Raw genomic sequence first — 27,769 nt, 5'->3', positions numbered from 1 at the left:
ACATACACCATGTCTGTTTATACTCACGGAGTTGTGTCTTTCTCTGAGAAAATCTTTAAAATCATGGCACAGCCAAGGTAACTCTGAATTAACTAACGTTAGCTAGCTAAATGTCACTGACAGTGCTCTTTATTGTATTGCTGGATAATAACTATAATTAACTAATTGACAGTCAATTATCTGGCTAGTTGGGTAGCTTTTGTAGCATTATTAAGCAGTAAAGGGAGAAGTTATTGGTTGTGCTGTAACTTAGCACTGCGTTTAGGCTGTAGTTTAGCCCTCAACTCCAGGAGCTAGCTTAGCAGGCTTCATTTCGGTAACTGTTGGCCTGTTCAGTGATTGGACGAAATGTGATGGGGGCGGGCACAGGTGACAACTCAAAAGTGTTTTTATGGAAAAGTCTTTGAGAGCAAAACTAAAAATTATAATGAAATAAATAAATAATTAATTTCAGTCATTCATTAAAATACTTTCAAGACAGTGGCCTTTTAAAACATTTTTACTGTATTTTAACTATACTATAATAATATACTTAATAATGTATCATGTATTTAATGCTAAATATGTAATGTTGAACAATTTGCTGCTTTATAAACAGCCATTAAAAGTAAGAAAATAATTGCTTAGAACTATCAAAATATCAGTGGATGGTTTGAATAGATTTACACACCTCTACTAAATGTTGTCAATGATGGATCGGTCAGTTGGTCAAGAAATCCCCTGAGGTAATACTCCTGAACCCCCCCCCCCCCCCCCCCCCCCCCTTTCTGATTATTTATTGATTGATCACTTCCATTCTGAGACATCTTTCTTGCGGAATTACTAACTTACAGGTTCTTCCCAAGTTTAATCACTACCAGGGGGAATCAGTGTGTGTTATTTTATTGATTATAAATCTCGGATGCCCTTCAGCTGCTCCCAGTGATTTGAACGCACTTAAACACTGGCCAGTGCCGCATATCCCATTGTGTTACATCCATGCTGAACAAAACCAAATGACAGGTAAATCAAAACCCCCTCCTCACTTTGCATTTGATTCACTTTCGTAAGATCTTAACATTAAAGGTGCACCATATAGTTTTAGGAAAATACATTTTAATCCGAAGAGAAAGACTGATTTTTTTTTTAAATGCCTAAGCAATCTCAATAAACAAACTCTCTTCGTTTCGGCTTCAAACAGGGTTCTGGGGACCTCCTTTTCCTCCCGGGTGCGGCTTGTTTACGCAGTTATGGAAACGATAAATAATTCTGACTCTTTTGTTATCGCCTCATTAATATTGTAAATATCAAAATTCAGTTTCAATTTATTTCCCCAAAACTACTCTCTGTTTCGGGGCCCCCCCTGAATGTCATTCCCTGTCATTGAAACATAGATTGAGGCGAAAAGTGGCAGATTTGACCCAAAAATATAGAGAATTTTAAACATAGTGATGCAAACATAATGGCACAGCCTGTAACCCCTCCACCTCTCATAACCCCCCTTCTCTCTCTCTCTCTCTCTCTCTCTCTCTCTCTCTCTCTCTCTCTCTCTCTCTCTCTCTCTCTCTCTCTCGCTCTCATGTGCTTCCTTGAGTGGAGCTGAAGTCCTCGCGCTCCTCGGCTTTTCTTTTTTTCGCCAGTGCGCACCACGGCATCGTCGCTCCACGCCACACTGTGTACGGACTGTTGCTGTGTCCGGAGCATCCGCAGGTGAAAGAGAAGGTCGGTAAAAGGAAGGAGGAGAAAGGAGGAGGAGAAGAACAAGAAGACGAGAAAGAAGAAGAAGGAGAAGAAGCGCTCGGGGGACGTTAGAGAGCGGAGGAAAGAGAAGGTGCCAGACCGGCGTGAGGAGCGCACCATGGCCTCAAAGGAGACCGCAGCTGCGGGCTTCGCCAGCGTCAGCAGGGAGATCACAGGTGAGCCGGAGCACTAGTTTTTCGGGGGTGTTGGTGTGTGTGTGTATGTGTGTGTGTTTTAACCTCTCTTTGAGAGGATGAGCCTGAAAGTAGGAGCCGTCTCAGGACGCGCGGGGGTTAGTTTGCCGTCGCTCGGCTGCTCTTTAAATCTTTCCCAGCGCGTTTTCATCTGTAACGAGTTATCACCGCAGGCAAAGCGCAGGAAATTTCCCCCTAAGGTAAAAGCAGAGTTAATGGCTGTTGAAGATCGTAATCCCATAGATCTCCGGAGCGGAGGGCGGGGGGAGCTACGGGATTGATTTGACGTGAAGATCTGCTGTGAAATTTATCGCGCACAAGAGTCCCATAGAGTTATTTTTAAGTGTTTTGTCCGCGCGTGCGTGCGGGTGTCGTGGCTCCCACGTGCGTGTTCGTTAGTTTTTCTTCTTTTTCTTTTCTCCTCTGCGTGCGTGCGCGTAGGAGTCACCGTGAGACTGGGAGCGCTTTGCGTGCAGCAGCAGCAGCAGGCAGCATGGGTTCAGCTGCACGAGTGGGAGATTGCACACACACACACCAACATGTTTGGATGATCAGGTGTTAGAGAAGGTGTGTCTCTCACTGCTAATTATCCTGACGCGGTGAGTTAAATCCCGATGTTTACCAGCTCAACCTGTTCAAGCCCCGTCTGTCTGGCCTGGTGGTCAGAGCCAGGCGGCATTAGGCCATAATCACACCTGTCAGTTCAGGACAAGATGGGGAGGGGGGAAGTTTAGTGGTGGAGGGGATGTGAGTGAGGATCCTTCAAAGTGTCAAAAAGGGCAAAAAGGAGAGAGACTTGTGGAGGTAAAAGATGACTGACCCTTCCCGGTTCCTTTTTCTTCATCCCCCCAATCTCTTTTGGGAGCAGATGCTGAGGTCACGCCAACCAGCCGGCCTTTAGGAGGCGGGGGACAGACCACAGAGTGTGTTAAAAGGTTTAAGCGATTGGGTATTACCCAGCTTAATGTCAGTAACTCTCTGTTTGTCTTCGGCTGATCCTCCCTTCGATCCCCGCACACCCCACCTCGGCCCCGTCCCTGCCTCGTCCTCCCCGCGTCTGCTGCTGCTGCTGCTGCTCGCTCAAGTGTGAGAGCCAACTTCATGGCTGTTGCTGGATGTGCAAAGTGAGAATTATGAGTGTGCAGTAGTGAAAGAGAGGGAGAGAGAGAGGGAAAGCAAGTTGGGAGATTGTGACACAGCGGAGCATCGTGACACAGCATGGCGCGCTGGATCTCCATCTGGCGGGCTCACATTTAGAACGGGTGGCTCATCGTGCCCGCAGTGTGAACATCGCACGGCTTGCGGGCATATGCGAGCGGTCGCCGTCCGAGTTTATAGGTTGACATTGTGGTAGTGAAGAGCGGGTCGTATTGTGAAGGGGATGTAAACGGTGGAGGCCTCTGGTGCGGTTCAGTGAGCCTGAGCAGGGTCGTGTCGTGTGGTGGAGTAGAGGCCCCTAAAGACTGCAGCTCTGGGTCTTGTGGTCGGTTCCATTGAGATGAGCCGGGCTGCTTCTTTCTTTTTTATTTCTTTCTTTCTCTGAGGCTAAAAATAGCCCAGTCCTCTTCAGCTAGAGGATATATGTGTGCATGCGCATGTGTCTCCCGGTGCTCATGTTTGTGTCTTTGTAGCTGTCTACTTGTCTCTGTGACGGTTCACCCCTGTGCGTCTGTCTTTAAAGGAATAATCTAGCAGTCTATCCCTAAGCTGGAAATCAAAGACAAAATACGATGGCAGCATCAGCAGCTCCAACACAGTGAATTTATCGGGAGACTGGAACTCTTTCTAATACTCGGCTATATTTCAGACACTGTAGAACTAATTTGGATGGAAGATTTCAAGCAAAGGCCCATAGATAAGAGTCGCTGTTGTCCTAATACTCTGACGTGCTGCTTACTGTACTATCATGAGCCACTGTACTAATAGCACAATGTACTGGTGGGTGATGAAAGGAAATCCAACATAAAGTGCTTTAGAGAGCGCTTTGGCCACCACTGTCCTTTAGAAAAGCATTATTGCTGCTTGGCATAGCTTATTGAGAGCACTGCACTGATTTAGCATTGCACTCCTGTAACATTGTCAGAGTTATGATGGACAGAGAAAAGAAATCAATGCAGCAACCCTGCAGATATCTTTTTTTAATTCTGCGCATTCTTCTTTCTTGTCAAAACCTGGTGCCTCGATTACGCAGAATGCAATTCAACTGCCGTCTGTCCACAAAGGGGGATCGTGCAATGTGTAACGAATGTTATGGTGTTAATGTGTTAGTGGCTAATGTAGCCTCGAGCCACTTGCCCCAAGCAGAGACGAGGAGCGTGCTGCAGAGGTCTAATAGGCTCACTTCTTTCTCGCTCCACACCCCTACATTTTTTATATTTTTAAACTTGTCGACTCCAACTGACACCGACTCAAATGACATCACCTGAGGGAATTTATTAAACTTCACTCACTCCCTCTGGACCTCACAAAAGGCTTTGTATAACTTTATTTTCATGTGCCGTGGTATCCCCCTAAGATCTGTGAACAGACTTTGGTGTCTGTTCCCTTTCAGTGTCTGGCGCGCTACCGTAGGGATAAACATTATTCTTGGGTGACAAAACAATCTGAGCTCGCGGGCTGCTTACAGGCTTTTGACGAGGCCTGCAAGTAATGGGTATTTTCATTAATCTCTTGATTGTTTTTTTTCTCAGTTTAATTGTTTGGTTTATAAATGTAAGGACACTTTGACAAAATGTTTAAGATCCCAAAAAGATGTCTTCAAGTTTAATTCTCAAAAATCAATCAATCAATCAAAGATCTTTAGTTTAGTTTTGACATAAATGCTTAATCAGTTTAGAGCTGCAACTATTTTGGGGATCGATTAATAATTTTCATGCAAAAGTATCAAACATATGTTTGTTTCTGGCTTTTTAAAAGTGAGGAGATGCTTCTTTGTCATTTAAGCTGATAAAAGACAAGTCTTGATATTTGGACTGTTTGTTGGGCAAAATAAGCAATTTAAAGATGTCACTTTGGACTCTTGGAAATTATGATGAGCATTTTTCACTATGTATTGACGTGGATACGCTTAATGATTAATACAATTACAAATAAAAATTGTTATATGTGATAACTTGTGAAAATAATCATTAGATTAATGTATAATGAAAATACATTTTAGTTGAAGCCCTGAATCAATCATTTGTTGTTTTATTAGGCGAGTGAATATTATATCTAGATACGTTTCCAGGTACGTTTCCAAGTGCCGTAAAATGATAAAGTGTATAACGGCGTCCGTTTGACCTCATGTATCACTTTTCCTTCTTTATTTAGTTTATATCTGCACTGCTGCACTGCTGAGGTGCAACTGTGTGTACGCTTTACCAGAGAGACATCATTGTGTTACGGTTAGCCAGGTTCTTTGTTCATTGTCTGTGTTTTGCGCTTGGAATGCTTTGAGGTCGGAGGTTTTCAACAAGGATATTCCATCGCTCACTGGAAGCAGCTTCACACATTGTGTTCATCAGCAACAGATTTTTTTCATATTTGTCGTGAAGCACTGTTGTTAAAACATTTCATTATTCTGAGCGCTTTTTAAACCTATCGTCCATTTTGGCTTAAATGTCGAGTATTTGATCTTCCGATGAATTGATGATGGTGGTGGAAAGCACAGTCTGACGCACTCCAAAACTATAGATCCACTATAGATGTATGTGCATAGGTATTATGTACACATCCAGTATGATCAGCATCAGCACCAATACTGACCTTGTTAAGCAGATCGTGTATTGCCCTGATCCACTTTCAGATTTGCTTATAAGTCACTGTTGTAGATCACATGATCTAATTGGGTTGTCAACTGAATTTTGAGCACCGCAGTGCACAACCCTTGTGCACAATATTGTCTTGTATATCAATATTACTGAGGAGTTATTATTCCCTCTCACCACTTAAACAGCATTGTCACAGCAGGAGCTCCATTTTTTTTCTGTTTTGCTCCCTCCATTTATTGTAGAGAGCTAATTTCACATAGTTAATAAGTCATGTAAGAGGAATGACCCAATCAGTTGCTTGCAGTGAAGCACAAAGGGGTAAAAAAAAAGGCTCTGTTATAGGAGCGTCACTCTAAAATCCTGAGTTATGATATGAGAATTGGTATTGGCAGACCAAATCTGTGTATCTCTAATGTTTCTCTGCTCATTTATTACGGTTTTTCCTTTCATTCATCAACCAGCTGCATTTTTGAATTTATTGATTCCCCCCCATAAAAGCTTTTAACAGTGTTTCAGAGTGCATCTCAGGGCAGCGCTTTTCACTCTGTTATGTGTTTACATTATGTAATTAGCTCGCCCGTTTTCCCCTCTTCTCTCTCCTTGCTCTTCTCTGCAGAGAGCATCAGGAAGGTGCTGGACAAGCAGGCCATTAAGTTTGTGCGAGCCATCAAGCAGGACACGAGGAGCGGCAAAACGGAGGACAGGATTCTGGTGAGAGACGCCAACACCCTCACACCCACCGTCACCCCCCTCCTCCGTCTGCTGTCATACCAGGTCACCTGAAGGGGTTTTTATTGTTAAGGTGAAAGCGTCTTCACATCCGAGTTGCTGAATGTGGAATGGAATGGCACTTGCAGAGCGAATGGAAATCAATGGAAGTTAATTACAGCAAGTTGAAAGAGGCATAAGAAGTGGCAGATTACATCCTCAGACACCCAACAGACGTGCTGAAAATCAGGCTTAAGACAGATGCTGCCAAAGCAGAGCAAAGTGGACACCATGCCATGGCCTACTGAGTCTATCCTCAGAGTTTATTAGATGTGGCAGGATGGCCTTAATGCCACAGGCAAGATTTCGGCGTGTGTGTGTGTATGTGCAAGCCTGACACAGTGTACATACAGGGGCATCATTCATTGTTTTATTTCTTTTTGAAGAAGCTCATGTGAGTGTATGCCAGAGGGTGTGTGGGCAGCCTGTGACGTGTTGAAGGAGCTTGTGAGAGGCAAGGCCACCTCCGTTATTGTGAAATTGTCAACTAGTCGGCCACATTAGTGACTGATCAGTTACTCACGCGCTTTGTCGCTACAGCAATGGGCGAAAGCGAGCTTGTTTCCTCCCCTGAGGACGACAGAAAAGACAAGCTGATAAGCCAATCAAAACTATTAATCAGTACTTCTCTTGGTTTCCCGTATCTGCCATTATTTCTCTTCCTCTCCCTCGCCTCCATCTATCACCATCATTACCACCACCCCCTTTATTTTTGTCGTCTCCTCTCTTTGTTTCCTCTCTCCCTCCCTCCTTATCTGTCCATCTCAATTATTCTCCTCCCCGTCATCACCCCCCCTCCTCCCACCTACCAACTCAGTCGCCTCTCACTTTCTCTCCGTCTCTCCCCTTTCTGCCCTTCCCTCCATCTTTACTCAAACCTGTTAAAGGGTATTGAGCTCCTCTTTCCATCAGAAGCAATTCAATTAGTTCTCTCTGCCTTATGAGAGTTTTTTTTTTTACTACCCAAATGGGCCTTGGCTGCTGCTGCTACTGCTACTGCTCCAAATTCTTTTAAGGGAAAGCAGGCTAGGGGGGAGCGGCTTGATGTAAGCATTCATTCTAGCTCGTTGTCAAGGTCCCCCCCTCTAAAAGGCAATCTTTTCACTCTAATGGATAAATTTGTTTGGATGTATGAAAGGTGAACAGATGAGGGGGTTTGTAAATAGACTGTTTGTTTCAGTCTCGCTGGGTGTTGTGTACAAAATGTTCACTCATGCTTGAAAATGTCATACATGGTTGTTAGAGAAGGTGGAGTAATTTAGGATTGCTTGCTAATACGTTGACGAGACTCGGTCGTAAAAACAGTTTTTCTAAGCCTTGAAGGCTTAATCGAAGCCTTCTCCTACCTTCATCTTCCCTTTCATGTTGATTCCACCCTCACGGCTGAAGTAGATTTAGCAGGACAGGATCGTAGCTTTCATCTCAATTCTTCCGTTTGTTTAGTTTAGTCTGTGGAAAGTAGAAGTTTTCTTCATTACGTTATCTATCGAGTTTATACTGACTGCATCAAAGTCTTTGTTCTACATCTCGCTCTTTCTTTTTGGCCCCCTTCTCCCTCCGGAGACTGCTGGTATCCAGCTGTCTGTGTGTGTTGACTGTACCAGCCATCATGCTGCGAGACACACACACGCACACACACACACAAACACACACACACACACACACACACACACACATACACACACACACATGCGCGCGCGCGCGCACACACGGACACACAAAAACACACCCAGGGTCGACTCCCCCCCCCAATGGCAGACAGACACATGGAGTGCTCGGCATGACATCCGAACGGCACCCAAGGCAATGCGAAGGGGAGCATCAACATTCATGTTTCTATCGCGTGGCGTACATGCGCGCACACACACACGCTCACACACATATAAACATGCACACATACACACATACCCGTGCGTACAGTTTGACATGTGCAGGAGGCATCTACGCAGACACACATGGTTCAGTGCATCAAAACTTGCCCACATACACACACTTACGGCCATTATTAGATCACCCTATTTGAAGATTAGAGGCGAGTCAGAAAACAACGCATCTTCAAAGGCAGAGAGAGGGAGAGACGCAGGGAGGCCGGCGGGGGGAGGAGTGGGCGGGTGTGTTGGAGGAGGAGGGGAGGGCACCCCATATTAGGAAAAGGAATGGAGGAGGGAGACAGGGGGAAGGAGATCTCTGATGTGTTGTGATGCCCCAGTTGCCGATTTGTTTCTTCCGCCACTTATTTATCCTGATTGGTCACTCTGTGTTATCCTCCGTTGACTCTGTGGTTCCCTCGCTCCTACCTAATAATGGGCCTATTACTGGCTGAGATTGCCACTGTTTGACAGTCCTGAGCACACTAGGGTGCTTCGGACGCTTATTTCCACTTAGATTGTGTGGTTACGCGAAGGCCCCGCTCATGAGTCTTGTAGTACTGCGGTTTGAGGTTGAGTCAGTGGTGCAGCATTTAAAGATTTGGTTGTGGTTGCGTGTTCAGAGTCTGTCCGAGGAAGTTTACAGCAGGGCTGTTATTTAGAAAGTTGTTGAATGTTATATAATAATAATAATTTATGATCAGGGATCACTTTTTATAGATGATTTATTCTGCACAGAAATCATTGTGCATTACCTAACACTTTAATCATCCCAGCCAGTTCCCTTGGCACTTACAACCAAAATAAATTATGTTGAGATATATTTACATTTATAAAATACCAAATGATAGAAATTGCCATTTGCAGTTAAAGTACACTTTTAGCAAACTGCATACATTTTTCTACATTTAAGTAAAACAAGAGATTTGTATTGATCTCTTTTTATGGAGAAGCAGTTTATGGTCGCAAGAAATAAAACATTTTATAATGCAATGAAATATTTTCTGTGATAGATAGTCTTTTTGCGGCTGCTATAAACTTTAGCCGACTTTGCTGATGAATTACATACATTACATTGAAAAATATATAAAATGAAGAATACCAAAAATCATAGTGAACACTTAATGTCCATAGTACAGACACTGGAATGAAAATACTTGAACTGAAATGTAATTCAGATTAAGTTTTGTCCATGCTCTATTATTTTTGTTTCAGCCTTTTAGTCTACCTAGTCACGTTCATGCACGTCGCATCATCCCTGATTAGTTACAAATCTAATCTCAAACTGTGAAGGGAACGTAGTGAACGGAGGTAATATGAAAGGTTCAGAAACACTGCAGATGTGGCTAAACAGGAACTATCAGGAAGATAAGTGCGCGGCAGGAGGAGAATACTTCAAACAGCCCTGTTTGAATTGAAGTTGACAGCAGTGTACCAAGCATCAGTGCCAGTGGCTACTTTAAGCAGTGCTGCTGAGGCATTCATGCCACCTGCTAATGTTAGCAGCATGATATGACTCAACGACAGTCATAAAGGTGGTACTTCAAGAGCGGAATATTTTCTGAGGTGGTTCACTGGGTACGAATTTTGAGAAAGGTTTTAGACATTTTTGGGGCATCCAATTAGACAGTTTTTGCGCAGTAAACCCCCTGTATCTAAACTAAATACAAACAATATAACTGCTTATAAAAACTTCGCCACAAGCAGGATGCATGCTGAGCGATTTTCTCCTCGAAGGCAGCCCCCTGAAAACATCTGAGGTGCGTTCCAAATCACATACTTGAGCTTTTTGCTTTGAGAAGGTATTGCAGCTGCCCTCACAAAGTACATACCGTTTCATGCAGTATGCATATAACTAGGACACACTACTTTGTCATAACATTGTGCACTGAACTTTGACCCTATTGCTCTAGCATCTGTCGAAATTTTGAAGTAGAAAATGTGGGATTTGGAACACAGCCAATGAGCTGTCATCGGTCTGTGGCTCAATAGATGTGGCGTATTTTTTTGCCGCACAGACGATTTTGGGTCAGAATAGTCAGAAAAGCAGGCTGGCTTACAAACTGCAAAATCTGACCAGATATGACATTCATGTATTTTGGGAATAATGCATTTGATATACAAAGCATTGGGATTTACTAAATCATTTTTCTAGCCTGCTAAATAGTTTAGCAGAATTGGTATTAGAAAATGTTTTGGGAAACTGCAGTGCACCCTGGGACTCTTTTTGGGCATAATGTGTAAAAGATGATTTTTCAACATATAACGGGTTGAAAATATCCTCTACCAGATGTTTGAGAGGACAATTCAAGGGTTAATAAACCCTCTTTACTTTTAAGAATACTTCATATTTTTTATTTTGTAAGTCTCTTCCAATACTCTTTCACCATATTATGATTAATTGACTGCTACTTCTAGCTACCCTGCACGTTGCATTGCAGAGGGATCCCTCCTGCGCTTCTTCAGTTAACAGACTGAAAATCCCTGAGAGAAACTTGTGTTTTTGTGCTAAATGCTGTAAATAAAATCAGTTTGACTTTGAATTATTTCAACTGGCAGTCAGTAACTTTGCCAAATCTATATCTGTGGCTGTGTTTTGGAAAAAAAAGTGAAAAGCTGGTCGTTTTAAGATCTGCCACCAGTTTGTAGTGAATCAACATCATCAGCAACTTTCTCTGAGATTTCTCTCGTTTGCCTTTTGCTTTTTAGTGTAATGGCGTTGCTGTTGTTTTATTTTTTCTTCCTTTATTGTTTTGAAGCGTCTATGTTTCTTTATACTCCTTGGGGTCTTGTAACCTCATCCGCATGAATTAGCGTTTTCAGTCTCCTCGCTCTGCATCTTTTTAATTATTGAATGTTATCGCTCTTTGGAATTGTTAAATTGCTTCTGTTCCTCAGTGGTCTGTCCTGTGTAAACCACATCATTGACTTGTGCTTAACTGATTTGTCCAGGCCCTGAGGTAATTCGCTGCTGCACAATTCAAGCCTGCGTAGTTAGGAGTTCTCATATTAGCCAACTGACATTAAATTATGTGTATTAACTTACACATCAAGTTTAGTTACTCATCATGAGCAGGGCAGCTCAGCTTGCCCAGCCTTGTTATTGTTGTTGTCATTCTTATTATTATATAGTGTCTCCTGTGGCCTTGGAAGGAGCTCTCTAAAGTTAGAAAAAATACCACTGATGATGTTGTCATAGTTTTCTTGGCCGGAAGACTACAGATTTTTAATGACAAGATGCCTTTCAAGCAGAGATGTAGAGTTTGAAAGACACTGGCATTTACCAGGCAGAGATGGTCTAATATACTGTATGTCAGAGTCACAGTCCAAGTATTTATACATGTTTCAAGTTTAGATTTGGGATGTATCAAATGATCAACTGACCTCCTCTAAGGCCCAACAGTCCCCTTTTTAAATTAATCAAACCTAATCCAATTTTAAATAAGATCTATTTATTTGGTGTATATTTGGAGCCGCATGAGATTGTAATCACTCATAGATACCAGCCACCTAAATACGCCTGATTTAAAAAAAATGTCATCAAGATCCACGCATTATTAAAAAACTCCTTATATCACAATGTTAAAGAAAGTCATAAAAACAATCCTGAGTCCGTGCCTTTATCCCGACCACACCAAAAGAATACAGGGTCTATTCTGGGCCAAGACCCATCCTCAGACCAAGTTTAGTTGAAATCCACTCGGTGCATTTTGTAAAAAGTACAAAAAACAGGATCTGTACACACTAGATGATGCTCCCATTAACAATTATTACCTAAAAAAAAAACCCCAATTCGTTCATTTTGCCTCACGACGGTTCCTCCTCATCCAAAATTAAGTTTGTGCTCGAAATTTATGACGTGCAGGATTTTTTGGGTTCTTCACAGTATATGATTTGACACGCCTGTCTGAGATGCAAGATTCAACCACCAGGTGTTAGCTGCTGAGCGTAAATGGCCAATATGTCTTTTAGAAAAGACAAAGAACGTAGAATATCACAGCAATGCATCCCGGCACAGTTTGAGTTCTTACAAGCCGCAGTCGGGCCCCTCTGCACACTCGGCACTCCTCCTAAAACACTGCGGGCAGAGCAGAGATGTTAGCGTAGCAATCCATGGCCAGCATAGATCGAGGACGATGAGCAGGAGCCTTATTCGTTTGCGCCCTCCAAACACCTTGATCTCAGTCACAATCAATCCATGATCATTATGTTGTGACTGCAGTGATAGGTGTTGTAATTTACTCTGTCACTGAACCCCACTCTCCAGGATCTTGCCTCATGTTTTTCAATTGCCTATTTGCTACATTTCCCAGGATGCCTTTTGACAACTCCTAGAAAATGTGAGTGAACTTGCAGGTGCAGAGAGAAATGTAGCAAGGCCAAGCAACAAAAGTGCTCCAAACAGCGTGGAAGATTTACGAAGCGCCTTTCCTTTTCTGACGTTTATGACTTTCACACTGTACAACCAGACAGCGGCGATCTGGGGAGGGAGAATGTATTTGACTCTCACGGTCCCAGGCCAGATTCAATTTTGTACTCTACATTGTTTATTCGCCTGCGGGATGGTGAATACACGATCACTGGGGCTTTAACAGAGCCAGCTTCTTAGCATCTTTTAAACTACCTGTTTTGTAAGCTCAGAAAACCGTGTTTGATGGTAAACAGTCAAACATATTACACGCTCACTGTATTAAATTATCATCTTGTACATTTTAAATGGTGAACTTGGGCCTTGCTTTGAAGATGACACCCTGTTGCAGAGGGACTCCGACGGTGCGCTGGGCTGTGAAAGAAAGGCGCGTACGAAGCAGGAAATCAGAGACAGCCCGCGCTCGCAGCAGAATCGTCTCTTTCTTTCAGTCTCTCGACAACAACACTTCCATCTGTTCGTGTAATATGCTTGCATAATGTTGCGAATGTTACCACTGCATCATCCACGGCTTTCTCTTCATGGCTTTTCGCTGCAAGATTCTCAGCATGGAGTCGTTTTCTCTGTGAGCATTCGGGATTTAGCATCCGATGGTGCGTGGAGAGCGCTCTGTGCTGTAATTAGGACTGTGCTTTCTTTTGATTATCATAACACATGTTGGTAGCCTATGGTGGAAGGGCTATGAAGTGTGACTGCTGACCTTCTCTTTTCCCCCATGAGAAGGCGAGAAAGTGTGTATGTGTGTGTGTGTGTGTACTGAGGCAGCTCAAAGTATCTCTGCCTATCCTTTTCTCTCTCCTTTGCTCTTTTGCTCTCATTGTCCTGATGCTCCTGTATCCTTTTCTCTTTTTTCCTCCATCTGTTTGGCCTCTCCCACACTCGCTGCTCACTTACTTGTCTCCATCTCATCCCACGGTCTCACATTTTTTTTTTTTGTATTTTCCTCAACCCCTTTTATTTCCTCTAGGCCCATTCACCCAATCGTGGCCGGTCTTCAGCTCCTGTTTCTCCTTGTGTGCACTCTATCCCATCTCCAGTACAACCCTGCAACCCCTTCCCATTATCTGTCTCTTACCCTATCTTTTTTCTTTTCCCTTAAGAGGTCCTTTGGGTTTCAGAGCTCTCTCTTTGCCATCTCTTTGATTTCGACGCGTTGGACTTTTTTTTTTTTTTTTTTTTTTTTTTTTTTTAAGAGAGAATCTGGAACAAGATGTGTTTTTGAGCTTTGCATTTCTTTCCTCTCATTTGGCTCCATCTCTCTCTCTCTCTTTCAACCACTCTAAAGTCCACTTATAAAGCTGGACCTGGGGCATCTGTGCTTTCAAACCCCCGTCACTTACGGACACACACACACACACACACACACGCACGCTTGTAAGCTGACAGATTGACTGATGGCAGGGTTGTGTTTTTGTGATGCTGAGTTCACTTGAGTGATGGGAGCTGACTGTGTGTGTGTGTGTGTGTGTGTGTGTGTGTGTGTGTGTGTGTGTGTGAGAGAGACAGTTTGTGTGTGTGAGTGTGTGTGTGTGTTTGTGTGTGTGAGAGAGAGAGAGAGAGAGAGAGGCGCAAGTGTAGTCCAAAGCCAGCTTAGCAAGCTATTGTGCATCATTATACGTGCATGAGAGTCAAAACGAGTGTGTGTTGTTCTAGCAAGTCGGACTTATGCAAATGTCTGTATCGGAATGTTTCTGATTTTGCAGTGCATGCGTGCACGTGTGTGTGTGTTTTAAAATGCCCTTGTGGACGAGCCAGAAATACCGCAGGCGGCAAAATCTGGCACTGATCCTTAGCTTGTTCCCTCAGAGGCAGCGCTGCAACACACACACACACGCACGACCCAGAGACACACTTTGATTTGCACCATCTCGTTTGAAGTGCAAGACCCAGAGCCTGACAGCTTATGATTAATATAAGCCCCCGCCCTCTGCCCTCTCAGCTGCGAGTGCACGCAAACGCACACGTCCAGAATGAGATACATTTGTTGTTTTTGGTGCACGTACTGTACACGTGCTCTCTCTGTGTGACACACACTCCCAGCCTGCCCTCGCAGGCTGTTTCAGTGGTTGGCCAGCTCGCTGGCTCTTTGAACTGGTGCTTCTGACACTGTGCTGTCACAGCAAGGGCACCTCTGTACCCCCCCCATCCCAGCGTCTTCCCCTACCAGTCCCTGTCCTGCAGTCCCTGCCACTTCCTCATCACTTCTTGAGATTGTCACCTGCCGCATCCTTTGCTGACCACAGGTCAAAAAGTTGAATCATCTCATCTCGGAGGATTTCCTTGGCAGGAAAGGAATCTTTGTGCAGCTTTTAGGATTTTTGATTGATCCGTGGCAGAGGAGATTGCCAAAAAGCTACACAAGGGGGAAAAAAAGTCCTGGTTATGGCTTCTGGCTCGTGGGGCTTGAATTTAGCTCTGGCTATTTGTGGCAATTAATATTCATAGCTATATAATTTAGCACTATGGCCTGATACTTCCGAGAGAAACAATTGTATGCTACTTTAAAAAAGCCTTCATTGTCTCACCTGTTTCTGGAAGTTGATTTATCTGCAGAGTATGAACCAGGCTTGTCCAGTGGGCCCATTGGTACTTTTCTAGGGGGCAAAAACTTCATGTAAAACTCTATCTAGAATATGATGAAAATATACACACTGTGAGTGCTATAAAAATATTAAAACAGTATGAGATTTTTATATATAGTTGTTAAATACAACTCATTTTCTTTTCAATTACTCTGAGGACATCAACCTTTTATATAGTCTATTCTATACATCTAGTATTGTCTATAGTCAATAGTCTCCTTGAAAAATAGAGTGAATGTATTCCCCTTTCATCAGGACTTAACTTATTCTGACTGACCTTATGACTGCGCAGTTATTCGCAATTAGTGGCAATGGTAATTTATGCATCCAATAATGTGTTGAAATTATAATGATGTGACATTTGTTGGGTAAATAAACATGTTTTCTTTTATCTGGAAAACGAGATTTGTAGTAACTGCGCAGCCCTATTATGATTGACCACTTGTGGTCAACTACAAAGTTCATAAGTGCCTGGAAATATGGACCAATTTACCTACTGTAGCTAGCTAATGTTTAACTAATACTACATTAGTTGATGCTATAATTTCACAGGCTGACGGGACAAGCTGCTGCTCAGCTCTGATTCCTGTATAAGGTGATTAAATACTGATGTGATGTAGGATTTCATGATGCTGACTAATGTTAACTGTAGCTGTGCTAGCATGAGCTCTCAATTAGCACCATGCAACTTGCACACATTCATACATGCATTCATACACTGATTGCGGTGGCTGCAATGCAAGGTGCCATGCAACATTAGCAGTTTCGGATTAGGCGTCTTGCCCAAGGACACTTTGATATGCAGACCAGGGAAATTGAACCAGCAACCTTCTGATAACAAAACACTGGATCCACCCCTGAGCCACAGCTGCCATGTACACCTTGCTACCATGCACGGGCTAGAAAATGACATGTGTAGCTAACACAGACTTCTCTCACTGTTGATCTTCGAGAACAGTAAAAAGAATCTCGCCAACATTTAAATGTAAAAAAATGTAAAAAGAAAAGGTATTTGCAGATATTTCCGTCCCTAAAAAACATTTTTGGCTGAGTGTACAGACACTGGCTTGCAATGCAGGTTTTGTCAGATAAAAGCCAACAGTTCATCTTGGCTAACTTTGGAAATGCGCGTTGGTACAGCTTAAAAAATAATCTAACACTGTGTCTAGCCCACATAGCAAAATCAGCAACAGGTTCAGTTCTCAGTCTGTATCTACACACGATGCGTTCAGGCACTGTAATAAATATAGGCCACCAGTGATTTTGACAGTGCTCAGAACTCAACAAAGGAGCCGTCCCGTTAGACGTGCGTGAGACGGACCACACTGACATGTACTGTGTAGATATGCTGTAAAAATGATGAGCCTGGTAACGGCACAGATCCTGTCCTTGATATTTGAGAGACAATTGGGCGCAGGGAGGTTGTAGTAAAGGAGACAATGGTGTGCTCTGGCTTAAACACTGTGTCTGGTACAGATATTGAATGAATATCCTGCAGATTTTTTCCATTACTGCTGCACATACCCCGTCCAAGCAGGCAAAAATAATGGTCCTTAGTATTGATCATCTCTAATGATACTTCAATGGGCTGTAAATGTTATATCAAGAGAGGAGAAACAGTACGCAAGAGGCCTTATTGAGCATCGGAGGATCAAATCGGCAGCCGTCTGAGATTTTGCATTATTGATGCGTCTGTTTACACGATGAGACCTTCTGTCAGCTCACAAGGCTCTTGAAGGGAGGAGATGCTTCTGTCTTTCATTTTCCCTCTCCATAGATCTCTCTTGCCTCTTTTTCCTCTTTCTGTGTGCCTCGAGGTCCCATCACGCTTCCTCTGCTCCTCTCTGGATTTATATAACAGAGTTTTCAAACTTGTCAAGAAGCTGTGATTGGACTAACAATCTTCTGAGAAGGCTTCTCTGAGAAGGGATTTTTTTTTTTTTCTCGGTGGGGCTATCATTCTATCTCCTTCGTTTTAGTCTCTTATTCTCATTTGTCTCCTTCTCCTCTGTCTCCTCTCTGTGGGAGTCTGTTATGGATGTCTATATAGATAAGACACCGGGCTGATCTGTGAGGCCAGCTTTGCCGGGACTGTAGTATCCGAGGACTTCATTATCACGAGGGAAATCTGGTGTCGCTGTCCTCCTCTCCCCTCCTCTAACTCTCCCTCTTCCTCACTCTCTCTTTGTATGTTTGATTTTCTTTCTTCCTCTCACCGCCACTCAGCGGGGCGCCATTAGCCATTCAGCACAGAGAGGCCTTGAGGAATTGAAAGCGACAGAGCAGAAAAAGAATAGAAAAACTGAAACGGGAAAGGAGACAGGGGAGTTGAGCGAAGGGAGGCGGTGAGGGCAGGCGGAGGGGATGGAGTGAGGTGTTAAGGCGGGAGCAATCCAGACAGGGCACTGTGGCGCACGGGGAGATGGAGGGATTAGGGATTAAGGAAGAGGATGGGGGGCGAAATGAACAGATTTCCATGGAGATGAGGAGAGAAATGAGAGGAATGACAGGATGCAAAGGAGAGAATTATGGACAAGAGAAGAGTGGATTTTGAGCCAGCTGAAAAAGAGCATAGGAAAGTGTGGCCAAAGACTGGAGAAAGAGCTGGAGAGAGATAGAGATGCACAGTGCATGGATGGGGTATGCTAATTATAGGTTTTTGAATTATGAATGAGATTAATTACATAGGCAGATGTGAATTTATTCACATTTTCCTTCCCTTTCTTTACTCCAGACACTTTTAAATGGTAATGTCTTTCTTTTGGCAAAAGCTCACCTCTCTTTGTGCTTACTCCTCCTGTCTTCTTTCTCCTCTTCCTCCCTACCATCCCACCATCAGCTTCCTCCCTGACGCAGTGAAGCATCTGTTGAATATGTGCTACTTAGTTCCATCAACACAATTTAGCGCGATGAATCGGACTGTCATATGACTCTCAATCTCGCCACAATATTTCTTTTACACGCACGCTCTCACGCGCTATCATCATTAGCTTGCTAATGTCTTGAGTGCTTAGCATGACTTACGAGCCATTCGGATGAGCTGCAGAGATGATTTGCTCTCTTTATGGGGTGTTTGTGCTGTGCTATTTTTTGCTGCGATTAGCATTTTGCATTTCCTGCACTGTGACAGAAAAATGAATGCGTTTCTCCCCTCAGGTCCTGGCAACATGGAGGCTGTATCTCTTTGCTGTCAAAGTGCCCACCAAGGTAAATGTTCCCTCGCTCTCAGTTGAATTTTATGGCTTTCACTTGCCAGCCTTGATCTCATGGTAATTCGCAAGAGATGTGACAAAAACAGTAGCAGACTTTCAGAGCAGGAGAGAAGAGATAACGATGACTGTGGTGATGATGTTTCAGAGTGATAGGAGTCATGACAACGCTCACAATAAAGATGATAAGGTGTCAGGTGGCTTAAGTCAGTGGTCTAAAGCAATAGTTTGGCATCATGGTAAAATGAGCTCCTTGGCTTTCTTGCTGAGAATTGGATGAAGGGATCAATACTGCTCACATATTTTCATACGAAGATGCAGACAGCAATTGGTAGGCTTAGCTTTTTTTCTTGATTTTACACTTGTAGGGATTAAGTAAATGAGGCAACATGTTAATTAGTGAGCTTTAGAGGTGCTGGTAGGTGGATTTTGTCGCCTTTGGACAGAGCCCTCCAAGCTGTTTCTCCCTGCTCACTGTATTTGTGCTAAGCTAAGCTAACCAGCTGCTGGCTGTAGATTCATATTTACAACACAGACATGAGAGCAGTATTGATTTTGTCATCTATCTCCTCGGCAAGAAATCGAATAAGCACATTTACCAAACTGTTGAATGACTCCTTAAATAATAATTCAGGTTTATTTAAGCTAGGGTCTTATTTATGTAGTTTATTTTTGCCATCATTTAAATCAACCCTGATAACACTGTACACACCAGAATAATTTCTGAGATCTGGGTCAATGCAATCAAGGACAACAGGCCAAGAAACACGAGAGATAAAGCAGGCCAGCTGTAAATAAGTCGGCAATGGAAGTGTTCAATTTTCTTTCATAGACGGGCACAAGTGGATTGCATTTGATCTATCATGGCATGGCAGGCAGAAATGACTTTCTCTCCCAGACTAGGCAATAGTTCCTCTGTATTTGTCAGATTTATGCAGATCTGTCAATCTCTGGGGGCATGTGCAGCATTAATCTGGCTAGCATTAGGCTGTTGCACATCCTCATTTTCACTAATGTTTTTCCTCTACACAAGCTTTTGTTAGGAAGTAAACTTACGCACAAAGTTTCGATAGATTGAATCTCAAGTTTGTTCTCATGCTTAGTCTAAGATTTAACAGAACTCCCTCCCTGCCCCATCATTAGCCAGACTCTAGAAGTCATTAAACCAAGTCTTGAAACTGAAACTGAACAGAGCCCAAATTGTAATAATCCCTCTTTGCACATTTTTGTGCACATTACAGTTAGTACAGTAGGTCAAAACTGAGAAACAAATTGGACTGTACCCTGTGATTGATGTTTACAACGAGCACAGCAGTATGAATCATTTTCTTTTAGGTTTCAGCAAACTTCTCTGTTTGCTCGTAACATGACTGATTTGTGTTACTTGTCTTATCTAAAGAAGAAAAGTTGCTTTCTTCACTGTCAAACACTCACCGTTGCTTATGAAACTGTATCCACATGGCCCAGGCACAAGCATTCAGGGTCAATGTTAACGTCTTAAAATTGTATCGACGTTATGTTTACTCACATTAGCTTCTCTGACTAATCATCAGATAAGATTAAATACACAGCTCAACAAAATATAAGAAAGGTGTAGTTGTTTTTAGATGTTTTAATGCAGAAATGTTACATACTTTACCTTTTAAGTTATGTCGCTGCGTTCACCAATCTGGGCAGAGACTTTTGAGTACAGTATTAGTGTGTTTACAACTTGGGTCTCATTTTCTCACATGGTTCTCCTAAAAAAGATGAAGTAGACGATGAATTCCAACAACAGGTCAGTGTGAATCACATTGATGTTTTCCTGCTGTTTTTAGATGGAGGTCACCTTCAACTTCTTGGAAATCCGAGCAATGAACACCTATCCAGAACACCAGGTGACGCGCTTACGTTGGTTTTTTTTTTCCTTGCTGTTAGGCTCTTCACTATGTAGTATCATTTTCAACAAACTGTCGTGTCCGTGTACAGGTTGTCATCGACACAGACAAGACCACCTACTCGCTGAGACTACAGACCCAGGACCAGCTGGATCACATGGTCAACCACATCAACTACGCCCTCTCCCGAGTCTTCAACAACTCCATTTACGCGTAAGCATCTCCGAGCATCCTTGCCTCCGGCGAAGGAACTACGCTCTCTGTTGTTGTGTGTGTGTGTGATTGCGTGCGTGCGTGCGTGCGCGCTGAGGAGTGAAGACAAGTTGGCCGACGTTAACAGCACTAGACAGTACGTTGGCAAGTTGGCAGCCTCACTTTCGTCCAGCTTTACTCTTCAGCAGCCAAATGCATTCTTGTATTGCTGTAGTTTGCAGCCGACCCATTTCTGTGTCACGGTAGACTATAACACCCAGCAATCACTGGGATTAAATCAGCCAGCTTGACACTGAGTAGGCGGTTACCTGAAGGCATTGTGTTGCCTCTTTTTTTTTCTTTTTAAAGCAGCTTATTTAGTAAAAGGAGTGAGTCGCAGAACACAGAGTCACTGACGAAGCAAAAAACTCGGGCTGTACGTCCCTGCAATTCCTTTCTTCTGAAGAGGGAAGCTCAGGGGACACGCACTAAAGAAAAAGCCTGGATAGGGTTCAGTTCAAGTGGTAAAACCTTCTTGTCCCGTTGGTCACGTGAGTGTTAGGGTGAGCAGGACAGCAAGGGAGAGCCTGTTCCTCTTTCTCGTGGGTCTCATCTCCACTTCCTAAAAGCAGTTGGATTGACTCCGTGCTCTGACTATTGACCTGCACGAGGCTATCTCCGCACTCTATCATTTTTCCGAATGGCTCTTTTCCATTAGGGCCACGCCAGCTGATTGCTTCCAGTGAGAACATTTAAAGAGAATAAAGGGAGAGGGGAGGACAGAGGGAGGGATGTTGTTGAGGGTTTGCTTGTGCAGCCTTGTAACTGATTGGTACCGCTGCGCTGAAGTACATAATGCAGATAGCATCAAGATAACGGGCACATACACAAACACGCACACATCCAGGGGCGGGTGATGATTGTGGAGATAAGGTAGGGATTAAGGTCACGGATGTAGCGAGGTGTTGTGCGTGATTTTGTTGACAAATGGGATTAAGGGCGATGTGTGTTGAATGCAACAGTATAGTGGTGTAATCCTATCAAAAAGCCAAAGCAGGTACAGCACAGCATTATGTGCGAGCACAGTATTTACTTTGTGATCCCAGTCCTTACTCTTTTCTGCTTGCTGGATGCTTTTCTGTAAATGAGAATGCTTAAAAGAAAACAACCAGTAAGCCAAGGAATATGTTTCTTTTCATATAACTGCAAAGGTAGCATCAAACAGCATCCCAGGGATCCAATTTGACAGTTTACGGGTTATTTATTCACTACCAAAGCAATGTCATGAGCAGTTTCGACACTGGAGACATTCACTCTTCATCTTAACTCTGACTGGAGCAGCTATAATCAATGAAAACCAAGTCTGCTGCAAATTAGCATCTTGCCAATGCAAATAAGACAGTATTACCATTTTGAAAACATTATGCAGCTGTGTTTCATTTAGTAGGCATAAGATACATTTGGTTATGAATCTTTGTAAGTCAAATACCCTTTCTGTAGTCTTGTTTGCTAAGTTGTGTGAGAATTTATTACATGAAATGTCTTGTAGGAAGAGTGCCAGCAGGGAGTAGGAGGGTTATACTAGCCTTGTACCAGTGTACCGGCTCTTGGGCACTGAAGTGCTCCACTTATTCAGCTGGGAGTTCAGTGTTTTGCTTAAAGGCACTTCAACACTAGCAGCTAAGGGAAGTGAAAACATAATAATTACCATCCATGTCCACCCCAACCTGTTGGGAGCAGAGGCTTTCTAATCATAACTTTGCCGCTGTCTAAAGTAAGAGAAATCGCCTCTCCTGAAAATATAGATAATGAAGATGATGCACTCTCGGTCCCACTCGTGGCAGTTCAGTGTGTGCAAATGTCAGATTGTTGGTTGGTCCCCCACTTTGGCCCGGCTGAAATATCATCATAGTTATGTGTCGGATCACCCTGATACAGAAGGACATAGTGCCCAGAGGATAATTCCTAAAGACTGTGGTGGTGATCAACTGTTGTCGTTACAGTCTGATGCTGTGGCCACCCCCTCACACAAAATACAGACACTGTGCTGGCCGGGGTGTCTGCAGGTCCTGAGAGAGTCTTGCCCCAGATTTCGTTGGGTATGACTGAGCCACACGCTGGAAGCAGACAGTAGCCACGTCAAGGTGCATACAGCAAATCAAGCAAGGCAGGTAGTCATACACAGAAACAACATAGAGCGTCCGATCAATTTTCAAAATAACACCCTGTGCAGACTTCTACAGCAATCTACAGCACAACAGAGTTGGAAATGATAACAAAAACAGACAAAAAAAAGAATCAATTTAACTACATATCCTACACACCCGTGGTAGAAGCACAAAAATCAAGGAAAAGGATGAAATAAACACAATCTGAGCAGGATGCACAACATCAGGCAGGCACTGCACCCTGCGTCTGAAACACTTCCAGCGAGGAATGAGGCTGTGTGGAGGACAGAATAAGACTAAATTGCACCAGTGAGGACTCAGAGACATGTGCAGTTAAATGAAGGCATTAAAATGTATTGATTAAGATGAGGATAAACATTTGGCCTTAAAAGTCATGAAAAGGTCTGAAATTAATGTTTGATGTCTCAGTTACTGCAAACATTTGATCTAAATTCATTCTCTGCTGTTCTGCATGAAAATCCACACATCTGATGTTGCAAATTTTGAAACCTACGACTGAACACAACACTGTAATTTTACTTACACTTGTATTTATGTGTTGGCTCTTACGTACTCTAATAACCAAATTTCCTCATAATACCTACCTCTGCACAGGACCACGTTTACTGTATACCACATACCTTTATACTCTTCAGTGCTTGAATTAGAAAAAATCTGTTTATGTGTTGGATACCTGTAGAAACCTTGCTGCTGCTTTTGCAGTGTGTGTGGTGCAACTCTGTGTGACCTCAGTTACCTTCAGTTCATGTTGTTAAACTCCTTCATTACTCTCCTTGGAAAAAACCTCAATCTTGATTTGTGGCAAGCTTTCCTTCCATCATTAGCTAGCTCTCTTTTACAAAGTAAAGTTTCCAGAGTTAACTTAGCTCAAGGTACTGTACATCATGCTTTTGATGTTTTAGTATGGCTCCTGCAATTTCAGCCTGCAATGCCCTTGCTATTAAAACTCACATTTATTTCCTGCCTCACGTACCTTAATCATTCTGCGTCTCACAGCCAGTGCTGCAACTGCTGATTGTGTTCATAAGTGGCCAAACTCTGCAGGCCAGACTATTAAAACCTCCAGCCTCACTTTTCTCACCCTGTGTCCTCCTTCAAATCTCCCCATGATGCACAGATTCACGTTCCCCTTAAGATATAATGTAATCACTTGGGTAACCCCTTAGATTTTATCTTGTACCATCATCAGGCCAACATTTAAATGAGTTCAGTACTTTGTTTTTATGAGCAAATACATGCAAATCTACCTTTTAAGCTAAATCGGGATACACAATATGTATCTTGAACCTCTTCTCCCGCTCTTTGTCTTTCAGTCCTCCTATTTGTCGAGCAGAGGGGGACCTTACTGATGGAGGTCACAAGTTTTCACCCAACTCTGAGTCGTCGTTGGACCCCCAAAAAACCTGCGGTGAGCTACGTTTCTGTCTGCATCGCACCAAACACAATGCATACAGACGTACGCGGTTGCTTTTCAGTCCATCCTCTCGCTGACTCACCGACTTGCAGCACATCATGTCGGAGACTCATCCTTAAGTGGGTCAGAAGACCAAAGTTGCTGGATGCACTCCTCTTTTGCTGGTAATCCTATTAATCTACAAGAAGAGCTCTTTCATGGTGCAATACTTTCATCTCACCTCAATTTTTACAGCCAATCTCTCTCGCTCCGTGCTGACTATCTGTGTCGCGCTCTTCCTCACTTCCTCTTTCATCTCTGGCCTGCGCTCTCTCTCTCCTTCTCACTCCTTCATACGTCCTCTGCCCGTCTTAATCCTGTCCTTGTCATTTCTTATCTTTGTTGGATTGATTTGTTGTCTCTCCATCTTTCAGGAGGTTTTTCTGAGACGTATGCAGCCCTTTGTGACTACAATGGAATCGGCTGTAAAGAAGAAGTGCAGTGGGTGAGGAAACTTAGGAAGCTGTGCAAAAGCGCTTTCGTCTTGTTTTTTAATAGACTCCCGTCTGTTGTGCAAATGGAAAAAAGTGGGATCTCTTTTTATGTAACCTTTCTCTCTTTTGCTCTCTCTCGCTGTTGCCGTTTGTTTCCTTCTCTCATTATCCTTCTCTTTCTCGTTTGCTCTCCCTCTCTGTTCCAGGATGTTGACACCATCTACCACTCACAGGACAACAGGGAGTTCAATTTACTGGATTTCAGCCATCTTGACAGCAGGTGACATAGTTAACTGGCATCTTAACCACACCCAGGCTGATTGCAGCACCCTAGCGCACACTGATTGGAGGGAAACAATTAGCTTGTGTCAAACTAAGACAGCAGCAGTGTACAGCGCAGTCACTGTGTGTGTTTTGGCTCTGTACTCCAGCGAAATTGGATTTGTAATGAAGATGAAGGTAAAGTGCTGAGTTTGAGCACGAGTTTTAGGGTGTTAACATCTACATCAGGGGACGTTTAGGTGACATAAAGTAATTGGACGAATTAACACAACCTCATTACGTTTGATATTTGTTCTGTTGCAGTCAATGTCTGGCTGTAAACCTCAGAGGACATTTGGCATACTTGTTGATGCTGCTTTGCCAGAACCATCCTGCAGCTGTCCTTGTTTTTTCCTGTTTTCATCAGCCCTGTCTTTCCTCAGTCTTGTCTTGGGAAAGTGAAGACACCTTCTTTAACTGCAATGTTCCAGTGGATGGCTCAGTGTACATATGAATAACTAAAGAGTTGACTGGAAATCATTTTTTTTTACATTTTTCTAAAGGTCCATTCAGTCATGCTGGAGGTTGACGTTTCCACATCACACTTTTTTAAATTAAATATTACAGCATGAATGGCCTCCAAACTTGTAATGATTGTCACAAACTCCCGCTGCTGTGTATACATCCCAAACTCACATTTAAGTTGAACTTGGAGTTCTTCCGCTTCACAGATGAATTTGAAAGAGCTTTTCGTTGTCAAACTCTGCAAATATCAATCATTCTGCACAGTGAAGCTCAAGCATCTAATTGAGGTATCAGGTCGACAGATTTGGAGCTGTTTATGGCCTGCCTTTTTGAGCAACAGCTGTCCAATTAGTGGGTCTGGTTCTTTTTTAGAAACAGAAGTTGGCCACTGTGCTTCATCTAATATGTCCCAAGCAGTGGAAAATAAACGGTTCCCTCTTGCTGCAAGGCTGGTACAAGTGAGAACTTTTGTTATCCCCTACACTGCACAGACACAGGTCTTTTGAACTAAAACAGGCTGTGGACTGAGTTGTTTCTCCCCCCAGTCAGAGTTGGCTGAACGTTTGTTACAACACTTGCTACTGCTGGAGTTCAGCGTTACAGTTTGCTGGCAGTATTCACTGGGTGATGATGTACGTGACCTGTCGGGTTTGCAACATTCCCAACACACTTTACCTTGCAAGGCTTACGTATTGCGCGAGTCACACGGTATCCTACTAATTCTTCCAGGGGATTTATGAAATTTGAATATGCCCAAAGGCTTCACTACACTGTGTAAATGCAATAATCTTTCCTGGGGCTACACTTTGCCCTCGTAGCACAGTTACAACTTTCCCAGTCCATCAACATGGTGAGGAGGAACCATAGCATTACAAATGTACAAAATACACTTTTTGTCATCTGTAAATTGATTTTAGGATGATAGGAGAGAAGAAATTAGATTTATATGTGAACAGATTTTCTCCCCACTCCTCCTGCTGGCTTAAGGCATTGACAGGAACGGTGCACATGGGCATGAAGCAGAAGACGCAAACCAAATTATTGACTGCCCCACCCGGCCTTATTTCATGAAGCGATGTGATGGGCTTCATCCTCCACAGTTTTCTGGATGTGTTGCAAACAGATACACAAGTTTCTCTTCTGTTCTATTTTTGACAGAGTACAGTAGCTGCTTAAGGTTCGCTTGCTGCCAGTGGTCGATGCAGTCGTCATGGGACCTGTAACCAACATTTCGAATGTTGTTTCATTTCAAATCGACTGTGCTGGAGTACAGAACAAAACATTGTCCTAACACTTTCTGACTACACTGTACTTTTGAAAGACTTTTGCTTCCTTTTCATCTATCACAATGTTTTCCCCAAAAAAATATGTTTCCCATACCATCATCTGTCAGCCCCTGTCTTATCTGACATTAGAGAGGCTGTTTGTCTAACAAGAGCTTCCCTGGGTGTGAAATGTTGAGTGCATTAATCTTGGCTGTGTTTTCTCAGCTCCGATTTGTTCGAAGTTTGGGAAGATCATAGAGAGAGGTAAAAATATGCTTGTCGGAGGCAGAATACAGGGCTTGGAAACAGCTGTAAGATGCCACATGTGTTCTCCTCTGCCTCCCCACTGCTATCTTATGTCCCTAGACATATTGTGGAAGAATGCACGTGTCGCTCGAGTGCTGCCAATCATAAAAGATTTGACAGCTGACGTGCACATGGAGAATTCAACCTAGCTTGCTTGTCTGTTGTTTGAAGACTGTTTTGTCCTCAGAACACCCCGAGGCTTATGGAACTTATTCAACATTCCCGTGTAGAAACAACAATCCAAACTGGAGAGGATACACTCACATTTAAAAATGCATATCTCATCATAGGAGCAAAGCCTTGCTATGCTGCTAAATCAAAAAGGCCATTCATAGGAGCATGATTGCAGCAGCAACTCATGAATATATTAATGCCTTACATATTGAAAGCCAAAATCACTGCACCGCTGTTGTTTTTGCACCTATATTTTATATAGTGCGTGATAAAACAGAAAGGCTTTGCAGGGGGAGCTGCCTGCTTATGCTCTTTTTTTTTCTTTTTTTTTTTAACATATTGTTCCCTGGAGCCCACAGTCCGACACTTAAGACTCTCTCTTGCTCTTCAGGAGAGGTTGTATTAAATCGAAACTGATGGAGGAAGCAAAGATTTGAGAAAAGAACACTAGGAGTCTCAAAAAATGCAAAGAAGCAATTAAAAAGGGATGCAAATGCCCACAGAAAGGATCTAAGAATCGGTCTTTCCATGACCAGACGCTGGGAGCTATTTGTGGTGTGTTACTCTCTTCC

At 43.2% G+C, this 27,769-nt stretch overlaps 1 protein-coding gene across 6 annotated transcripts in view; it reads left to right on the top strand.

Moving 5' to 3' along the window:
• Nucleotides 1-1,553: 1,553 nt before the first annotated feature.
• carmil3 (capping protein regulator and myosin 1 linker 3) overlaps nt 1,554-27,769 on the top strand; it is a 94,634-nt gene continuing 68,418 nt past the window's right edge. For all 6 annotated transcript variants that reach the window (XM_030403180.1, XM_030403179.1, XM_030403183.1 and 3 more), the window contains exons 1-8: nt 1,554-1,895; nt 6,282-6,376; nt 18,469-18,519; nt 20,339-20,398; nt 20,490-20,611; nt 24,093-24,187; nt 24,607-24,677; nt 24,873-24,946. In XM_030403180.1, the coding sequence (XP_030259040.1) occupies nt 1,838-1,895; nt 6,282-6,376; nt 18,469-18,519; nt 20,339-20,398; nt 20,490-20,611; nt 24,093-24,187; nt 24,607-24,677; nt 24,873-24,946 (626 nt within the window). In that variant the 5' untranslated portion in view covers nt 1,554-1,837. The remainder of the gene's footprint in view (nt 1,896-6,281; nt 6,377-18,468; nt 18,520-20,338; nt 20,399-20,489; nt 20,612-24,092; nt 24,188-24,606; nt 24,678-24,872; nt 24,947-27,769) is intronic.

The sequence above is a fragment of the Sparus aurata genome, chromosome 21 (assembly GCF_900880675.1).
Source record: "Sparus aurata chromosome 21, fSpaAur1.1, whole genome shotgun sequence".
Lineage (NCBI taxonomy): Eukaryota > Metazoa > Chordata > Actinopteri > Spariformes > Sparidae > Sparus > Sparus aurata.
The sequence above is the reverse complement of the archived record's forward strand: the minus strand, read 5'-3'. Positions and strand labels throughout refer to the sequence as shown.